Source organism: Impatiens glandulifera, chromosome 1 (assembly GCF_907164915.1).
Source record: "Impatiens glandulifera chromosome 1, dImpGla2.1, whole genome shotgun sequence".
In the NCBI taxonomy this organism is placed as follows: Eukaryota; Viridiplantae; Streptophyta; class Magnoliopsida; order Ericales; family Balsaminaceae; genus Impatiens; species Impatiens glandulifera.
The window spans coordinates 41,654,728-41,673,698 of NC_061862.1; the positions used below are offsets into that span (position 1 = coordinate 41,654,728).

At 25.2% G+C, this 18,971-nt stretch overlaps 1 protein-coding gene across 3 annotated transcripts; it reads left to right on the forward strand.

The window, feature by feature from the left end:
- Positions 1-962: 962 nt before the first annotated feature.
- Positions 963-5,035, forward strand: LOC124921272 (transcription factor bHLH154-like). Of its 3 annotated transcripts, none has more exons than XM_047461906.1 (6): positions 963-1,077; positions 1,169-1,229; positions 1,387-1,452; positions 2,172-2,225; positions 2,345-2,553; positions 4,705-5,035. In XM_047461906.1, exons 1-5 carry the CDS (start codon positions 1,055-1,057, stop codon positions 2,483-2,485), a joined length of 345 nt encoding a protein of 114 aa, XP_047317862.1. In that variant the 5' UTR covers positions 963-1,054; the 3' UTR covers positions 2,486-2,553; positions 4,705-5,035. The 3 variants fall into 3 exon arrangements, with proteins under 3 accessions (XP_047317862.1, XP_047317860.1, XP_047317861.1); XM_047461904.1 differs by having other exon boundaries at positions 969-1,077; positions 1,169-1,234; XM_047461905.1 differs by lacking the exon at positions 4,705-5,035 and adding an exon at positions 3,271-3,568 and having other exon boundaries at positions 969-1,077; positions 1,169-1,234.
- The last annotated feature ends 13,936 nt before the right edge of the window (positions 5,036-18,971 follow it).

Below are 18,971 nucleotides of genomic sequence, written 5' to 3' on the forward strand. Positions count from 1 at the left end.
TTAAATATTTGAAACACTTATTTCTACTACTTAAATTATTCTAATTACTCTAATAAGTTACTACAAAAAATTTATAAGTTTATAATGAAATTATGTTAATTAATGTTTTTAAATAAATTTGCTTACAAAATTTTCCATATCAACCAATAATTTACAACTTGTTAAAACTTGTTTAGTTAGGTTTGATTTGAAAGATCCCTATCATCAATTATTATGTTATATTTTTATTATAAAAAATGTCATAAATTTAATTAGAGATTAATAGAGTGGGTGGTTATGTTAACCTAGTATAAATAAATGTGATAAAAAAAACAATATATTTGTTGACAATTAAAATTATAAATATTATTATTTAATATTTTCACACATATATTTAACAAGAAGTCCGCATAAACCACTTTACCTTTTACACTTTCTCTTCTCTTTTTCCTCGATCAGGATTTCTGCAATTCCGTCCGGCGAGCTACTCCGGTAAGATTTCTGCAATTCTTCTTTTCAGACGTTGTTTTCCAACCTTCTAGAAACCTATTCAAGAGTTATTCGTATTGTCAATCTTTCAGCCGAGTTTCCTGCTGCTTCAGGAGGACCGGCAATATCTCAATCGTTTGACTTCTTTGTATAAACATTGAATTCCGCTTTGTTTTTACTGTTTCCAGTCTAGATTCGTATCTTATTTAACAGAGATTGTAATTTCTCCATCACTACTGGCTATTGCTATCATAAACCACCCCTGTGCCCCAACGTGAGGAGAGAAGTTTCGTCTTCGACGCGACATTTGATCCGAGTTTCTAGAAAACCTCTCAAGGATTAAGGCGGTGTTCATGTTTTCGGTACGTATTGGATTATGTTTTTCGTTTTCTTTCATGTTCAAATGATAGGTTAATGCGTAATAAGAAATTTTAATGTTTTTTTTTCCATAGCTTGCATTTATATATACTAACTTTCAATTTCTTTATCTAATAGATAAGTGAGAACAGAATGGAACGAAAGAGGAGTCCCATCTCTATTGAACAAGGTCATTTAGCCTCTTTTGTACCCAAAAGATCAAAGCCAGATGATCTATGCAATTCCTCCAAGGTCTGTCTTAATCCGATTCCTTATAGTTGATTGATTTTAGCTTCATTTTCTTTCTATCTATGAGGGTTTTCTCATACATATTGCTTGACAGGAGAGAAAAGAGAACCTTGGGGCAAAAATTTCAACACTCCAACAACTTGTTTCACCCTTTGGTAAGGTATGTGATCTTAGTAAAATCATGGAATCTATGGAATAATAATAATAATAAACTGGATTCACATTTAACTGCATAGTGAATTTGGCATGAAAAAGAGAAGAAGAATGTTTTGTGCTCACTCATGTAATCATTTGAAACTTTGGTTGTTGCAGACTGATACAGCTTCTGTGCTTCATGAGGCAATGGAATACATTACATTTCTCCATGATCAAGTTAAGGTATATTTTTCCTGCTCATTAGCTCCTCCAATAGCAGCTTTGCTGTTGGCTTATTTAAAAAAAAAAAACTTCTAAACAAAACAATATAAACAAGCCGAACAGATTTAAAGATAAGAAAGGTGACAAGTGGGTCTCTCAAATTTGCTAAATCATGACAAGAAATTAACTGGATGGGTTGAGTCTTTAGTCACTACCCATCCCTCATTCTTTGCACATAAGCCAAATTAACTTGATTGTTCGTATATTTATTCTAGCTTATACTTTAAAAATTGCAGCACGTCACATTCGCTTTCCAGATTTTCCCTTATTTTTCTCTTGCATTTCTTTCAATCCAGATCTCAGATTAATGAAGCAAAAGAAGAACATATATTGATCTTTGAATAAAAAGACTCTTTCCTTTAGCTTTTAGAATGGTCTATTCTTTAACATTGCTCCACAATTTCAATAATTTCTTGATCATAGTGCATTTCATTATTCTCTTCCATATAGATAGATAGAATGAAAATCAAACTAGAGTTGATCATTATTTGTTTTCCTCATTCATACCAAGAGGGCATAAATTATTTATCAATTATCAAATCCTATCCTTATTTAATTTTTGAACTATCCATAATGGGACATCATCTGTTTTTATTGTTCTAAGAAATTTTGTCACTGAACTCAAATTAAATAAAGAAAAAGAAAACATTTTTTATGAATATTTTTTTTAACGTTTTCAGGTGTTAAGCTCCCCATATCTCCAGAGCAATCCAATTCCAATGAATAAGTTACAGGTGCTTCAATTGTTATAACATCTCGTTTGTATGAAGTTGTTTAAATATCTAATGTTACTCGCATATATTGTTAATTTGTAACAAACTTTAGTTTAATGTATGAATGTTATTCTTGTAAGGAAGGAGATGATGAATTGTACAACTTGCGAAGTAAAGGCTTATGTCTTGTACCAATCACATATGCAGCTGGAATTGCTGGGAGCAATGGTGCAGACATCTGGGCACCCATCAAGACTACTACTACTACTTCCAGATATTGAAAAGGCTTCTCGCTCAAACTGCTTGAGACCGACCTGACAAAAAGGGATTTGCAGCTGACAAATTACAGGTAAACAATCCTAAATGTGAGTAAATATTTAGTTATGTCATGAGGATGCTTATCTTATCCCCATGAGTATGAAAGATCAAGCTCAAAAGTCAGTTGGAAGAATATATGCTGATAATTCTTGTTGGAATATATGATTGAGTGACCATTATTGACTCAAATGGTTTTGAAGGGAAGACGAAGATGCCTCACATTATGTACATATGAGGTATCTTTGATCGAGAGGGGTGAAGTTGAGGAACAACAACGAGCCCCCCTCTCAATACCCAATATGTATAGGATCCTTTCATTAAAAAGTTGTGAAAATGGTTTTGACTTTTTGTAGTTTATCACAACAATTTATATTCCTAAGAAGATTCAGTCAAAAGGCATTTTAGCCCAAGCAGTGAGTAACATAATAGAATAGAAGAAAGAAAGTAAACATGGCGTTTTTACTACTTCTAATCTCTGTCTAAGAATAATCAAGAAGAAAGAAAGTAAACAAAGAAGAAGATGAAGACGTTGAATTATTACAGGAGAGTAGATAGAGAATTGGAAAATTTGATTTCCATGCAATCTAATTTTACAATTAGGGTTTGGATCCTATTTATACCCTTTAGTACAAATATATAAATAGATCCTAAAAGCTTATGTTACAATTTAAACTTGAATTTCAAATTAATATTCCCTTTCTCTATATGAATTCTCATGCATATATTTCTTGTTCATCCTGTCAAGCAGTTTGTAATAATGAGAGCCTTCCAAGGATTTGTATAGAAGTCCACCACTTGAATCCCACCTCCATTAATTAGTATCCATATGTTTTGTATTTCATAGAACACTGGATTTTGTGTAATATGTAATTATGTATAACTGTCTTATTGTCGCACCAAAACGAATATAAAGTGACACTCCAATTTCTAGATTCTTCAGTATATAAGATAATTGTTGAAGTTCAGATATTCCAACCGTCAAATTTCTGTGTTGTGTTTCAAGTTTCAACTGTCATCCAGACATTGTGGTCTGCTTCTTTGTCTTCCATGACACTAAGGATGTTCCAATCTTCACATAATATTTTGTAACTGATCTACGAATATCTGCACAAGTGGCATCTGGATATCCTTAAACTCTTGTCTTATTCTTCGAAGAATAAAACAATCCTAGCAAGTTGCATTCCATTGTGTCGATCTTTTTTTCTTGTAAAAAAGTAAAAATAAAAGCAATGTCAGGCATTGTGAAATTAAGATTAATCATTTTACCTATCAACCTTTCAGAATAATAGGTCACAACAACCAACTTCTGGATTCTTCTAGCTAGCTTATAGAACCGTTTCTTGTAGCTAGTATATATATATATGTATACATATTTTGCTATTGAGATGAAATCTGGTAATTCATTCAATTCAATAAAATTCCCTACAATTCTCTCTACTATTATTATCTCTCTTTAAATCTCCTCTAGATCTTCTCTAACTATATGAAAGATATAGAAACATAGTTTGATGAGTTTCTTCTAACAAATAGACAGTTATCATCAAAGATATTTTTAAACCATATTGCAACAGACATTTAAAGAACTTATTGTTCTATTGTCTTGATGCCTAATTACAAATTCTTAAGTAATCTGCAAATCTGTCCACTTTTAGCAATGGGGACTCGTATATCTCTTCTTCTTAGTATCCATGAAAAAACACATAATTTGCATCTTGTTGATTCATTCTTAGTTCTTCCTATAATTTCTCTACTATATGTGCTTTCCTGATTTTGAACAGTTGTCCCATTTTTATTTATGTTTCTTGTTTGGCAAATAAACACATATTCTCATGAAAGACTATATCTACTGTCATGCATTCATTTTATATCCCTTTTGTACCATTGAATATCCTAGCAGTATGCACTTTGAGGCTCTTGATTCAAACTTTGAATTATTTGGAATGTTATTTGAAACATGGCATAGACAACCAAATGTTATGAGGATTGCATAATTGGGATATAAAACAAAATAGGGAGTCTTCCAGTTTAATACCTCGGTTGGTAATATACAATTTATTGGTCATAGAAATTAGAAAATCCTGATTCTAAATGTTACATCACCCTTGATACATATGAGTGCTCATGTTTCATTTAAACATGAACCCCATTATACCTTTATTTAAAAATTGATTCTTTATTGTAGGGACCCCAATATCAACATGAACAATGTCAATCAAGCATCAATTTTTGGATTAAGAATGAAAAAAAGGTAAGATGTTTTGCCCTTGGTACCCTTGTGTTTGGGTATAGAAATCTTGACAAGAGTGGTCTAATCTCCAATGGCAGTTCTCATACTAAGATAAATAGGTAAAAAAACTATTCAAACTAGTTTCATCCAGAAAATACAAATTTTTGAGTTCTAGGATTTCAGTCTCAATAGTTTCTAATTTGTTTTGGTCCTCTACAAGATACATTTGTTTAGCATAAAATATGTATTGATTGTTTCTTGATGCATTAAGAGCTTGTTTAATCTTGTCTGTTTTGGGTTTTGTTAAAAAAAAATTGTTCTATAAAAAAGGAGAAACTAGCTAGGTTATTTTGGTTTTAATTAATTTAATTACTAAATGTCATTTTGTATTTAAAATTTAAATTTAATAAAAATAAAATATAAGTATTTTGGTCAATTTAAATGGTACTAACTGATTCTGAAATAATTTATAAGAAACTGGTAAAAGTTCAATACAAATCTCTAGAATTTCAGAGATGTTGGTTATTGGAATTTTATAAGGTTGTAGAAAAAAAAAGACTTAATTTGATAAAAAAATATGATATATGTATTTAATTAGTTTGTATTTTAAGTTTAAATTTTATAAAAATAAAATGAGAATATTTTAATTGATAAATTGAATTGAAATTTATAAAATAAAAAAAATAAAAAATGAAGTCAAATTTTAATATATATAATATTTAAATTTTATTTTAATTATTTAATAAAATATTATTAATTTTAATTATATATATTATGTTTATAAAATTAAGTAATTATTAAGATTAGGAAGGAAAGGATATAATTAATGGGTTAATTAATAAGATTAGTAAAAGAATATAGGTATTTTAGAAAAATGAATATATAAACATACTGGAAAAGAGTAAGTGAAAGATGGGTGGACAGAGAAATAATTCTCCTTAAGTTGGGCAGCTTTATTTATTTGAATGAAGAATTATTGATTTTTCAAAAAAGTGTAAGCATGCAGTCAGCACGCCTCTTATCACAAACAAACAAAATTTATAAGTTTTTTTTCTTAAATAATTAATAAATTATTTGAAAAAGGTTAGATTGATATTAATTTTGAGAAAATAGTTTTTCTTTTATAATTTTGTTTAGTAAAAATATTAAAATTATATTAATATATAATGATAGATTTTTTTTTCTTCTTCTATTAGCATGGACAAAATATAATAATAATGTTTTTTAATCATAACAGAGTTAATCAAAATAATATTTGATTATATAATTATTGTTTAAAAAAGTTCAACCAAAATGACTCTTATTAAGTGAGAAATCAAATCGACCTTTATAACATAATTTTTTTTTTTTTTGTTGTTGAAGGATTTTTATTGTTAAAATGATAAATAATTGTTATATTCCTTCATTGAGACTAACCAATTTTAAAATAATTAATAATCAATATTAATATAAAAAATACATAAAAAAAATATAAAATTAAAATAATTAATAATGAATGCTTATACATATAAAATAAAATTAAAATAATCAATAATAAATATTCGTATAAAAATAATAATAAATTTATAAAAAAGATAAAAATGGAGGGTTCATTTATTAATGAGAAGGAAGGATTGAGAAAATATATTAATATTTAATCAATAAATATATAAACTTAAAAATAAAAATTAATTTACTAAAAGAAGCTAAATGAGTCAATTTTTTTTTTATAATATATATGCTTAAATGACATTTTATTAGTATATATAAATGACATTTTATTAGTATATACGTTTAAGCGATTTTTTTTCTATATTATATATATATTATAGAAAAGTTAATTACTTATATTTTATTTTGTATTATATAAATATATAATATTAGTATATGTTTTTTTTTATTAGATTTTTTTAAATTGAAAATTTATATATATATGATTTAATAATTAATATATTTTTAAATTACGATTTTATGATTCGATTTTAATTTACAAGTTTACAAACCTTTAACGATTTTACGTAAATTTTCGATTTTATCAGTTTAACCCATTCTAGCCGGTCTGAAAATATACTTTTTATACAATTTATATACTTTAAAAAAGAAGTTAGAATTTCAATTTGATTAGTGAAATCTTACTATTTAAAGGTGTTTAACGATTTGATGAATTTGTGTAATTAATTGATTTTACAATTATAATTTTTATTATTGTCATTTGTTTATGAATAAATATGATTGTTTATTATTGTCATTTTTTAATTATGTAATTAATTATTCATGTAATTATAATTTGATATATATAGATGAATATGATTATTTTTAAATTATTTTTATATTTAATTATATATATATAAAATAATAATAATTTATAATTAATATTATTGTAAAATAAATTATTATGATTTTAATGTAATTTCTCATTTTTATGAATTTACAAATGTCGATATTATTATATCGTTTTTATGAGATTTGCTCCGAAAATACGTCGATCATGAAATTAATTATTTTTCTTAAAACCTAGGAACTTGATAAAATATTGGACAATATGTTTGTATTTTTTTCCTTCTTATTTTCATGTTGTGTGATTCTCAATTTACCATTTTTATTTTTGTTTTAATTGTATATGAACCATTTAAAAAAGTTAATAAAATAAAAATATAATTTATTTAACATGAATTTCTATAAAAATTGAAATTGTTAGCAAAAAGTAACTTTACAATTATAAACCGTCCTTTAGGAGCAAAATTTTTTCGAAACAAACGGGATGATATTTGTGTTCTCCGTCCAATCTTACCTCATTTCTAGCCCGATCACTAATAAACATAATTAAGTATATAACATTATAAATATATTTATTTATTATTCATTTTTTATAAGAATTTTAAGTTTATTTTTTATAATAATATAAATTAGTAAATATGGTTGTTCACCGTCGCTAAAGTTCAACAACTACGGAAAAGTGACCCGTCGCTAATTGTTGCTATTTGTCCGTTGCTAAATTATGGCTACGATAATAAGTCTCGTCGCTAAAGGGTGCCCGCATGAATAAAATACTGTCGCTAATAACTGGAATAAATTACATTCGGTATTACTATTTTTTTTATTTACAAAATCTAAAATTTCAAATTAATAATACAAAAAAATAAATCTTAATTTTGTCAAACCCATACAATAAAAAATATTTTATTTCTATAATATACAAATATTGATTGTATAAAATACTTCTAATAAAAATTTGATCTTTTATAACATGTTAAAAACTAAATAGGAGAAATTTGTGAAAACTGATCAACTCTATTAAAAAAAATACAAAATATAAAAATATGCTAATATTAAAAAAAGATTAATACAAATTATAGAACAAGTTTTCACATATTTTCTTAAGCATCCGCATCTCCTCTTCTTGCTCCAAAGTTTGCATCTTTTTGTCGTCTTCAAAAATGATATATATTCACCTAAAATGTTTTAAACCAACTATAGAAAGAAATAGTAAAAATATTAACAACAATTAGAATGAATTGCAAAGTATACTTAGTAGAGGAGACAAGTTGAACAACAATGGATCATATTTTTTGAACCATGAATCTATCTATGTAAACTTTTTAACACACATCCCAAACTTTAATGAAAATATGAATCCATTATGAGTTTAAGACATGTGAATAAGATTGAACAATTAATAAACGAATTTATATTTACTGATTTGTCGTAGTAAAATTTTTCAGATTAAAAATAATTACTTTCCTGTCCACTAGCTATAAGAATTCTGCTATCCATGAAAATATATATAGATAGTCATGAAATATGAGACCAAGAGTTAAATATGATGGAGATTTCTCTATAGACATCTCATACATTTATGTTTTTGCATTGACAAATGTCGCAAAGTTTTTAAACATTTTAACTGCTGTAACAATTGTGAGGTCAATATATAATTATTAATGGCACAAAAATTGTGTGAAGAAAATAAAATCATTCTCCAAATGGTAATTCCCTGTGAAAAGTTTTGTAGTCTCCTTTGGGCCACTAAAAAAGTGTAAATAATTCATCACATCTGAAAATTACATCTGAAAGAAAAAAAGAAAAAAAAAGAGGAGAGTATATGAACTGAAAGTATATTATCTGAATATTTTGTTAGAATTTTTAAACTAATTTTATAAATTTTATTAATAAATGGAAATTAGAATGTGTGTAATGAAATCAAATCAAATTCACATTAAATTCAAACGTGAATTAAATGGTGAAATTGGATCCAAATGTATAATTTGAATCAATTAATTTAAATTAATTGATTTAAAATGACTTGATGACCAATTAACAAAATGTTGTTAATTTGTAATTTAACTTATATGAGTTTGTTATTATTATTATTATCTGTTATGATAATTAATATTATTATTAACAAATTGAAAAACCATGTAAGTGTTATTATTGAATTGTAAATACCTTAATTATTTTGGTAAACAATTACTCTATAATGAAGAGAAAAACGTTGGATCAAATAATGATTTTATTAATGGTTTAACTTTTCAACAAATAAAATCTCTCAACTCTAATTCAAAAAACTCACTTCATCTTCTTATATTTTCTCACTCTAGAATTTCAAAAGATCTTTTCTTGTTTTGTGAGCGTTCTTCGAGTTCTTTGCTCGATATTTTCTGTTGAAATTCGGTGATAGTTCAGGTAATTGATCAAGTTCGATGCGTAGTGATTCTAGTGCAAAATCACTACTAGATTTGTTGTACCCTGAGAGACAGTCATATGTGATAAACTCAAGTACAAACGGGAGACGGTGTAACTGTTTTAAGGGAAATGTGTTAAGCAAATGCTCAAATCAACATCTCAATCGGTGATTTTGTTCTTCATATATTTTATTTATTTGTACATCATTTTATATATATTTCTGTAATTTATTTCAAAACAATATTTTTAACCTATTTAACCATACATCTGCCTTTCCTCTTCAAAGGTTTTGATTATTCCATACAAACAAAACCATAAATTTAATAAATAAATTGGACAATCAACAAGATTAACTTTATATTATCTTCTCCATTGAAATTTTAACCTTATATAACAATTATTTTTTTTCACAACTTTTTTCGTCCAATACATATATCAAATGTTACAAAAATAAATAAATAAATAAAAGTTTGATCCTAAGAATAATCACGTACATCAAATAATGTTCTAAATTCACACATTTTCAAGCTGGTGGAGATAATCAAACACCATTTGATAAAAGGCTTTGAGTCCATCAATATTAAATTACCCCAAAAATAAATAAATGAAATTAAACAAGCATAATTACAAAATTTTGTTTATCCAAATACATTTCTTAACTAATTTATTTAGACAGATTGACTACCATCAACTTCTTATTGTGCAGAACTCTCCTCGACTCGCTTGACTTGTTCTATAACACAGAAACTTCAAATTCAAAATTGAATGTAAATGTATAGATGTTTATAATGATTAATGCGATATTAAAAAAAATATAGATTAATGAAAATAATTTTACTCTTTAGAAAAGGTCATCATCACACCAAGCACAATTTGTATCTCTCTTGTCGTTAGTTTGAGTTCGGAAATAATGGATATGCTCGTCTTCACAATCTCTCGAAAAATTTGAATAGGATTAATGTCAGAAGAAGCCGCATCCCGCATTAATCTAAAATAGTGACATTAGTTTTGCTTAGAATTTGGATTACATAACGAAGATAATGTAAATATTTGAAAATTTAATCAAATGAAAATGATTAGCATTCATTTTTTTCATATTCATACATTCTCAAATTAGACCTCTTGCAAATATGACTGATTTTGTAAATCCATACCTCCAAGATCATTTACTTTTGAAAATGGTTCATATAATTACAAAATTGTTTAAGTATAACGATAAAAACATAGCATAAAAAAGTTAGGTATAAATTAAATATAATAAAATAATTAATTGACTTGAATATTTTAAAAAAAGCAATAAGATCTCTAAGATTTTTTTTTGCTGCAAGTAATCTCATTATTCCAAAACAAAAATAAGATAATAATAAATTTTCAACTCACATCTATGTATTATTGCCACAAACAAATAACAATTTAAGTTAATTAAAAAGATAAATAGGGGTGCTTGGTACGTGGTTTTTGTACTCAGGATTACAATGTTTTAAAATACGCGGTTCGACCGGTGGTCTAACCGATCCAACCGCGAAACGGTTGATTGGGCGGTCTGGATTTTAACTTCAATACGGTTACCTTTCAAACCGGTCAAAATCCGGTCCGACCGGACGGTTCAACCGGAAAATCAAACCGGATATTTCCGGTTCGTAAGGTTTTATTTTTCCTCTAGAAGGGGCTCTGATCTACCAGTTAAGGATGTTGAAATCTTCTCAAGCCAGACAGATTGACTATGAATACGTGTGCCTTCGTGTCTCCTTCCAGTTGATCTTGCATTGGGGAACGAGAAGAGGTCTTAAGGACAGAGGATGCAATATTATTGATTTGTGAACGGGGGAGAAACTAGAAAGGGAAACCTCGAAGATGTCATAGAGTGGAAAATGAGTCGAAGATGTTTCTTGCCGCTGAAAATGCTTGATATTAGCATTAATGTATTGGATTCGTTTGGATGATGGCAAGTAATGTGTTCAAATGTTGATAACCCATTAGAGAGATAAGGATTAGAGAGATAAGGAGCTGGTAGATAGTTCTAGAGCTTTTTATTATTATAATTTATTATAATCTTATTATAATCGGCATAACCCTATATTATACGTGTCCCTTTATTATATATTAAAACTTGATTTTTTTTTTTTATAATTTTCTAACACTTCCTATTTCATTTTATTGATCATCATTTAATTTTAAATTTTGTCAAATTTTATAAAATTCCCATAAAGATTGCTTCAGATAAAGAGAGATAAAGAGTTATGAATATGATTAATTATTAAGTTTAATTAGTATTTATTTAATTATTTTTCATATGTTGATTATATAATTTGTGTACTAATATATTTAAATTTATTTAAATAAAATTAAAATTCGGTTCAACCGGTCGGACCGAAGTACGCTCGAAAAACCGGGTTGATGACCGAAACGGTTTTCAAAACCTTGCTCAGGAATGGGAAAAAGTTTGGTTTATGGTTTCATTCCAGAACATTGATTTAATTCCCCAGATACTCAAGAATCATCCACTCCTCACTAAATTGGGAGGAATGAATCTCATTCCCTTGTAATGTATTTTCTCTCCCAAGATGTCCACTCTCCCACGTTTTCTTTCATAATTATAATTATATTTTTTCTTTTATAATTATATATATTAGACGTTCTTTTATAATTAAATTAATAATAATTTTTTTTAATTTATTTATTGAAATAAATTATTTTAATTATTTAAATAATATCAATAAATTATTTAAAATAAAATATAATTAATAAAATAAAATAATTTTTTTAATAATTATAATAACCAATAATAATAAAATTATTTTATATAATTAATTTATATATTAATAATAAAATTATAATAAATTAATTAAAATATAAAAACTTAAAAATAAAATAACAATTTTATATAAAATAAATATTTAAAAAATATTAGAAAAAATAAATATGAAATATTTTAATAAAAAATGTTATTAAAAATATTATTTATTGTTATAGTATATATTATTAGGTACAATATTATATTATATTTAATTTGATTAATTATTAATATATAATATTCTAAAGATTTTATCTTGTTTGATTTATTTATAAATAAATAAAATGAATTATTCAATTAGTTTTTTTTACAAGTATTTTAAAAATTATATATATAATTAATATAATAAAATATTAGATGTTTATACTTTATTAAACTAGAATACACTTCAATATTTTATATATTTTAAACAATTATAATATAAAAAAATAATATTTTGTATTTTCAATTAAATAAAATATAATAATAAAAAAATAAAAGTATTAATTTAATTTCAATTAGAAAATAATATTAATAATTTTTCTCTAATAAATCTAAACATTATCAAATGGAATGGAAATATTCAAACGTTATCAATGGGATTGAGAATGATTAATACTCATAACCAAACACTACACTTCTATAAATCATACCCATTTCCATTTCCATTTCACACATTTATCAATCCCATTTCTATTCTGATTCTCTTATAATAGGAAAATAATCTAAAACAATATGATACAATTATCAACATTCGTTAACTTAATACTCAAAATAACATATAGATTCTTCAAGATTTTTTTTTTAAATTTCTCATACTCAAAACTAACAAAGATATTTTGGACAACTAATTATTTATACGAAAGAAATTAAACAAACATATATTGCACAATCTCATAATTTATATATCTCAATTAGGTTATCAAAATATAGTAGTTTCATCTAGTGGCTTTTCTTTGAGTATCAAGGATGAATCTTGATCATCAAAGTCAAGTTCTACATCGAGTATAATTGTACTTCTAGTTTCAAAATTATTCTACAAAGCAAGAATCGATTGATATAACCATTATTTATTGTTCCTTGTTAGATTAATAGGTCTTCACAATAAAAAAGATAAAAATAATCTCAATTTATCTTTCCCATAAATTTTGTCCATAAACACCATTAACATAAGTAAATTAACTCAAACTAGATAGTTGAACATCAATAATAATAACTTTTTTTAAAGTATAGAAATTGAAAGGATATGACATCAAAATAAGTAATTGCTTATTCATGAAATAGACATGTATTTCAATCAAATTGATGAGAAGCAGAGAAATTCAAACCTGTTGTTTAGTGTAGGCAAGAATTTTCCTTTATGCTGACTTTCTTCAAGTATTCATAATACTGACTTCTACCAGATGATCTGTTTTGCTAGCTTGTATTGAACCAGATGATCTGTCTTGTCTTGATATGCAAATAGAAAAAAGTTATTAATTACTTGAAATGATTGGAACAATTAATTATAATTTCTATAGTTATAGATTTGAAAAAAAGATCACACAATAATACACCTTTTCTCGAAGATTGACAATATACTTCAGTGTTTCGCACATTTTACATCTCCCGAACATGAGATTTGATGATAGAGGAAGCTGTTACGACTTGTTTCGTAAATAGTGTTTTTGGGTTCTTGATTTCAAGAATCGAGTTCTTGATCTCTAGAACCGGGTGAAAATCTATAATCAAAGTGCAGCGGAAGGATTTTGTAATGAAGAATTTGGGATGAGGGGAAAGAAGAATCAATGATGAGAAGAAAATACTGCTGGTCTATACCAAACAGTCTAAAATAAATAATCAAAACATAAAATACAATGGGGGTGAAGAACTTTCACAAGTAATTTCATATATTCATTATTCAATTCATGAGTCCTTGAAGAAAAAGGATCAACCTTTTATAGGTGATGTCTTGCCCCAGAATATTCAGTTACAAAAACTACTAGAAGTAACATGATTCAGTTTGAAAAACAGAAAGGAAAAAGCAAAACAAAATTATTAAAACAAAAATTAGAAATTTAGCCCAAGTGCACATTAGGACCATGAAGGGTGCTGAAATTATTTTGGGACCGCAACCTTTATTTCTAGACCGTAGCAGAAGCTTATTACCACATCGAACGCTAGACGACACTGGTAAGTCGTCTTTATGTTCTTCAATCTACTACTAAAATTTGATGATAACGAGAGGTTAAATGCGTCTTTCTGTTCTTCATGCTAGAGTAGAAAACTTCTTCAACTTCATGTCTCTCTAAAAAATATCGTCTCTTCAACTTAAAAGGGATATAAACTCAAAAGGGATATAGAATAGAAATTGGTATTAGGTTAGAAAATACATTTTGAATATTGTGAATATGAAATATAGTGAAACTATGTAAGTAAGTCAAAGTCTAGGTTAAATAACACTAGAGAAAAATAATCCTAGGTTAAATAGCGACAGTTCAATTATAATGTCTCTGTTGGCGGATATATAATGTAGCTTTATTTATTTTATTAATTAATAACGACCGACTAAATTATACTGTCGCTGTTGACCCAACTTTTACTAATGAATTATATAATTTTATAAAATATTTTATTTTTTAGATAATATATATAGTAATAATAATGCTTAATTTCAAAGTTTCCGGATTGCCAGGGTTAAGAGTTGTGGTTAATTTGGATATATATGTGAGAGTAAATGAATACTTGAGTCGGATTTTGGGTTAACCCGTGCATAAATTTAAAACGGTTAAAAATATAATTAAAAATATTATATGCATGTTTCGAATTTGCAACATAACAAAAACAAGTACAAATTTTAACAAACATTTTAATTTATATATATATATATATATATATATATATATATATATATATATATATATATATATATATATATATATATATATATATATAAAATAAACCTTAATAGTAAAAAAGAGAGTTTAGTTAATTATAAAAGAAATTATCACATTTCTTAATTTTTATTTTAATATTAATTTAAATAAATAAAATGAATAATTCAAAATTTATTTGACACAATAATAAAAATTCAACATTAATAGTAGGATAATAATTCATTTATATATATATATATATATATATATATATATATATATATATATATATATATATATATATATATATATATATATATATATATATATACGATAAATCTCAGTGAAAATAATAATAAATTTTAAAAATACAAACTTAATACAAATATTATATATATATATATATATATATATATATATATATATATATATATTTATTTATTTTTTAATTGTTAGTCATATAAATTATATATGCATATACAAAATTATAAATATAAATTAACAAATTTAAATGGTATAATGGTTGAAGTGTTAATACTACATAATAGAGACCATGATTTAAATTTTGTTAGGCATAATTTTTAAACTATTAAAAAATATTGATGGTTAATATGTGAATAAAAACTTTAATTTATCGAAGTAAGAAGATGGTTGTATGCAGATGATATTAGTTAAAATTTGTGATGAAATTGGTAGGTGAGTAAATGATATTAAAAAAATTAGAGGTCAATTGGGATGGATGGTTAAAATATGCGATGAAATTGGTGATTGAGTAAATGACATTTACGATATGGAAGAAAATTGTTTGTTGTTTGTTGATTTGACCGAAGTGAAAGTGGAATGTTACAAGATTAGAGGTCAATTGAAGTGGATAAAAATATGGAATGAGATGGTTGGTTAGTAAAAGTGAGTATGCCACAGGATGAGAGATCGATTGGAGATTGGTGGGCCAAAGTGAGGGTAAAAAAGATTTGATAATGTACAAAAGTGAAAGTTTAAGGTCATGGTATAAATGTCCGATTAGGGTGGATAAATGTGAATGAGATGTGGGTTGGTCAGTCGAAGTGAGGTTAAGTAAGTTGAGTTGTTTATTGTAAAATATATGAGTTGTTGGATTGTTTGACCGAAATGAAAGTAAGGCTCGAGAGGAGAGGTCGATTGAGATTAGTGGGAAAAAAATGTGAAATGATTGTTTTGGTTAATTGAAGTAAGTAAGGTAACGCTATGAGAGGTCGATTGGGGAATTGATAGATCAAAGTGATGGTAAAAGAGATTGGTAACATTGAAGATGATTGATTTAACCGAAATAAAATTGTGTAAGGTCACATAATATGAGAGATTGATTAGAGTGTGGATAATGTGGAATGAGATGATTAGTTATACGAATTGAGCATAGAAAACTCAGGTTGTATATTATAAAATATGTGAGTAGATGGGTCACGAGATAAGAGACCAGTTGGGGATTGGAGACCAAAATGAAGAGTAAAAGAGATTGGTGATGTTGGAGATGGTTGATTTGACCGAGTGAAAGTGTAAGGTCATATATGAGAGGTCGATTATTGTGGTGGATAAATGTGGAATGAGATGGATGGTTAGCCGAATTGAGAATAAAGAATGTTGGATTGTATATTGTAAAATATGTTAGGAGATGAGTTGTTTGACAAAGTGAAAACAAGGTCTCCAGATGAGAGATCGATTGTGAATTAGAGGATAAATGTGTAATGAGATGGTTAATTAGTTAAAGTGAAAGTAAGGTAACGAGATGATAATTCAATGGAGTTGGATAAATTTGGAATGAGGTGTATAGTTAGCCGAAATGAGGATATGTCGGGTTGATTATAAAATATGTGAGAATATGAGTTGTTTGATGAAGTGAAAAAATGTCTTCGAGAGAATAGAAGTCAATTTTGATTGATGGATAAATATTGAATGAGTTGATTTTTGATTAGTCAAAGTGAAATTATTGTAAAAAGATAGAGGTTGATTAGGAAAGAAATTTTTGTGATGAGAATTGGATTTTGAAATGAATTAAATGTGATTTAATTCAAATCACTTCTATGGTATGACTCCTAGAAAATTAGTATAGTATAACGATGTACGGAGTACTTTTCAAAATCGAACGGGATGATAATAAAATATTTCCAAAATAAAATGAACGAAATGACACATTGTTCACCCCGATTTGACCGTTGAGATCTTATTAAATGAATGTTTTCCTATAGTGACACTTCAAACTCAGGGGCATGTTTTCTACGTTAATTGTCCAATTAATATTATTTATTACACATCTTAATTAGGAAATCTCTCTTCCCCATATTTTCGTTTTGTAACTATTTAATTTCCTAAAATACACATTTTATAATATGTAATATTTTTAACTATATTTTTTAATTCTTCTTTTTGTTAGTTAATATTTAAATAAAAATATTCTTTTATATTTAAATTAAATATTTCACATAATTTATTTAAGTTATAAATTAAATATTTCACTAAATATAATTAAATTTTAAATTAATAAAAGTTTAAACTATTATTTTTTTTTAAAATTTATAATTATTAAATCAATTTGCATTGACTTGCCAATTTTATTTTTGCACTATATTATAATATTCAACATTTTAATATTTCATATAAATTTTATTTTATTGTTAATTCAAATTATTAATCATATGGTGTCAATTTTTCTATAAATAACTTTCCAAAATTGAGAATTCAAACAAACTCAATTAATTTAGATTTTTTAATTTTTTTTCTGCAAATGTAATGTATATTACAATTTATCATTAACAAATGTAAAAGATAAAACAATTTTTTATTCATTTATTTATATATAATTTTTTAAAATAATTGTTTATTGCACCACACCACACCACACACCCTTATTTTATTAAAGTAAACGATTAAAAATATAACTTTTTAACCAACTAAACTAATAAAATTTTATATCTTAAAATTAACATAGTGTTTCATAAACTTGTAACATTACATTTATATATTTAAAAAATTTGTATTAATTTTTTATAAAAAATATTAAGATCTAAACTGTCTTTTATGAGTTAAATAATCTATATATTATATATATATATATATATATATATATATATATATATATATATATATATATATATTTTAGTAACGAGTGTATGTAAATAAATTTGTATAACATGAATATTTTAAATTAGTTGGTCAAAATATTACCCACAATAAATAAATATATATATTTTGATCAATATACTTATTAACTAATTGGTAAAATTTAAAATACTTTATGATTTAATAGTTGGTCAATACTTTTTGATATAAATACTTATATATTAAATTAAATAAATAAATATGTAATATTATATAATTATTATATATTGACAAATAGATTTGGAGATAATAATTTTTTAATTAGAATAATATATATATATATATATATATATAAAAGAAAAACAAATAAAAATAAAAAATATTTTTATTAAAATATTTATATAATATATTGAGAAAACTTAGAATATTATAATAAAAAATGAGAATGTAATACAAACATTGGTAAGAAAACATAAAAGTCTACTGAAGGTGATTCAGGTCTAACATCATGCTGAAAGGTCAAATGTTGTGAATGTCGACTTGAGTTAAACATTTTAATAAATACTTGTAAATTCACGTGGAATATACAAGAAAAAGATAAAAACCATTTACAATAATTTTAAATATGTATTTAATATGTCTTATATTTAATAAATAAAATTAGAATAAAAAATGTAATTATTTTTATTATAGATAATGTTATATATATATATATATCATTATATATATATATATATATATATATATATATATATATATATATATATATATATATATATATATATATATATATCATTATCAACATAATTTTTATTTAATATTATGATAAGATATAATTATTTTTATTATATTCTTTTGGTATT

Coding starts and splice junctions, on each gene's coding strand:
- LOC124921272 (XM_047461904.1), top strand. CDS start 979: ATGGAACGAAAGAGGAGTCCCATCTCTATTGAACAAGGTCATTTAGCC. Junction 1,453..2,171: donor TTCTCCATGATCAAGTTAAG/GTATATTTTTCC, acceptor TAACGTTTTCAG/GTGTTAAGCTCCCCATATCT. Junction 2,226..2,344: donor TTCCAATGAATAAGTTACAG/GTGCTTCAATTG, acceptor TATTCTTGTAAG/GAAGGAGATGATGAATTGTA.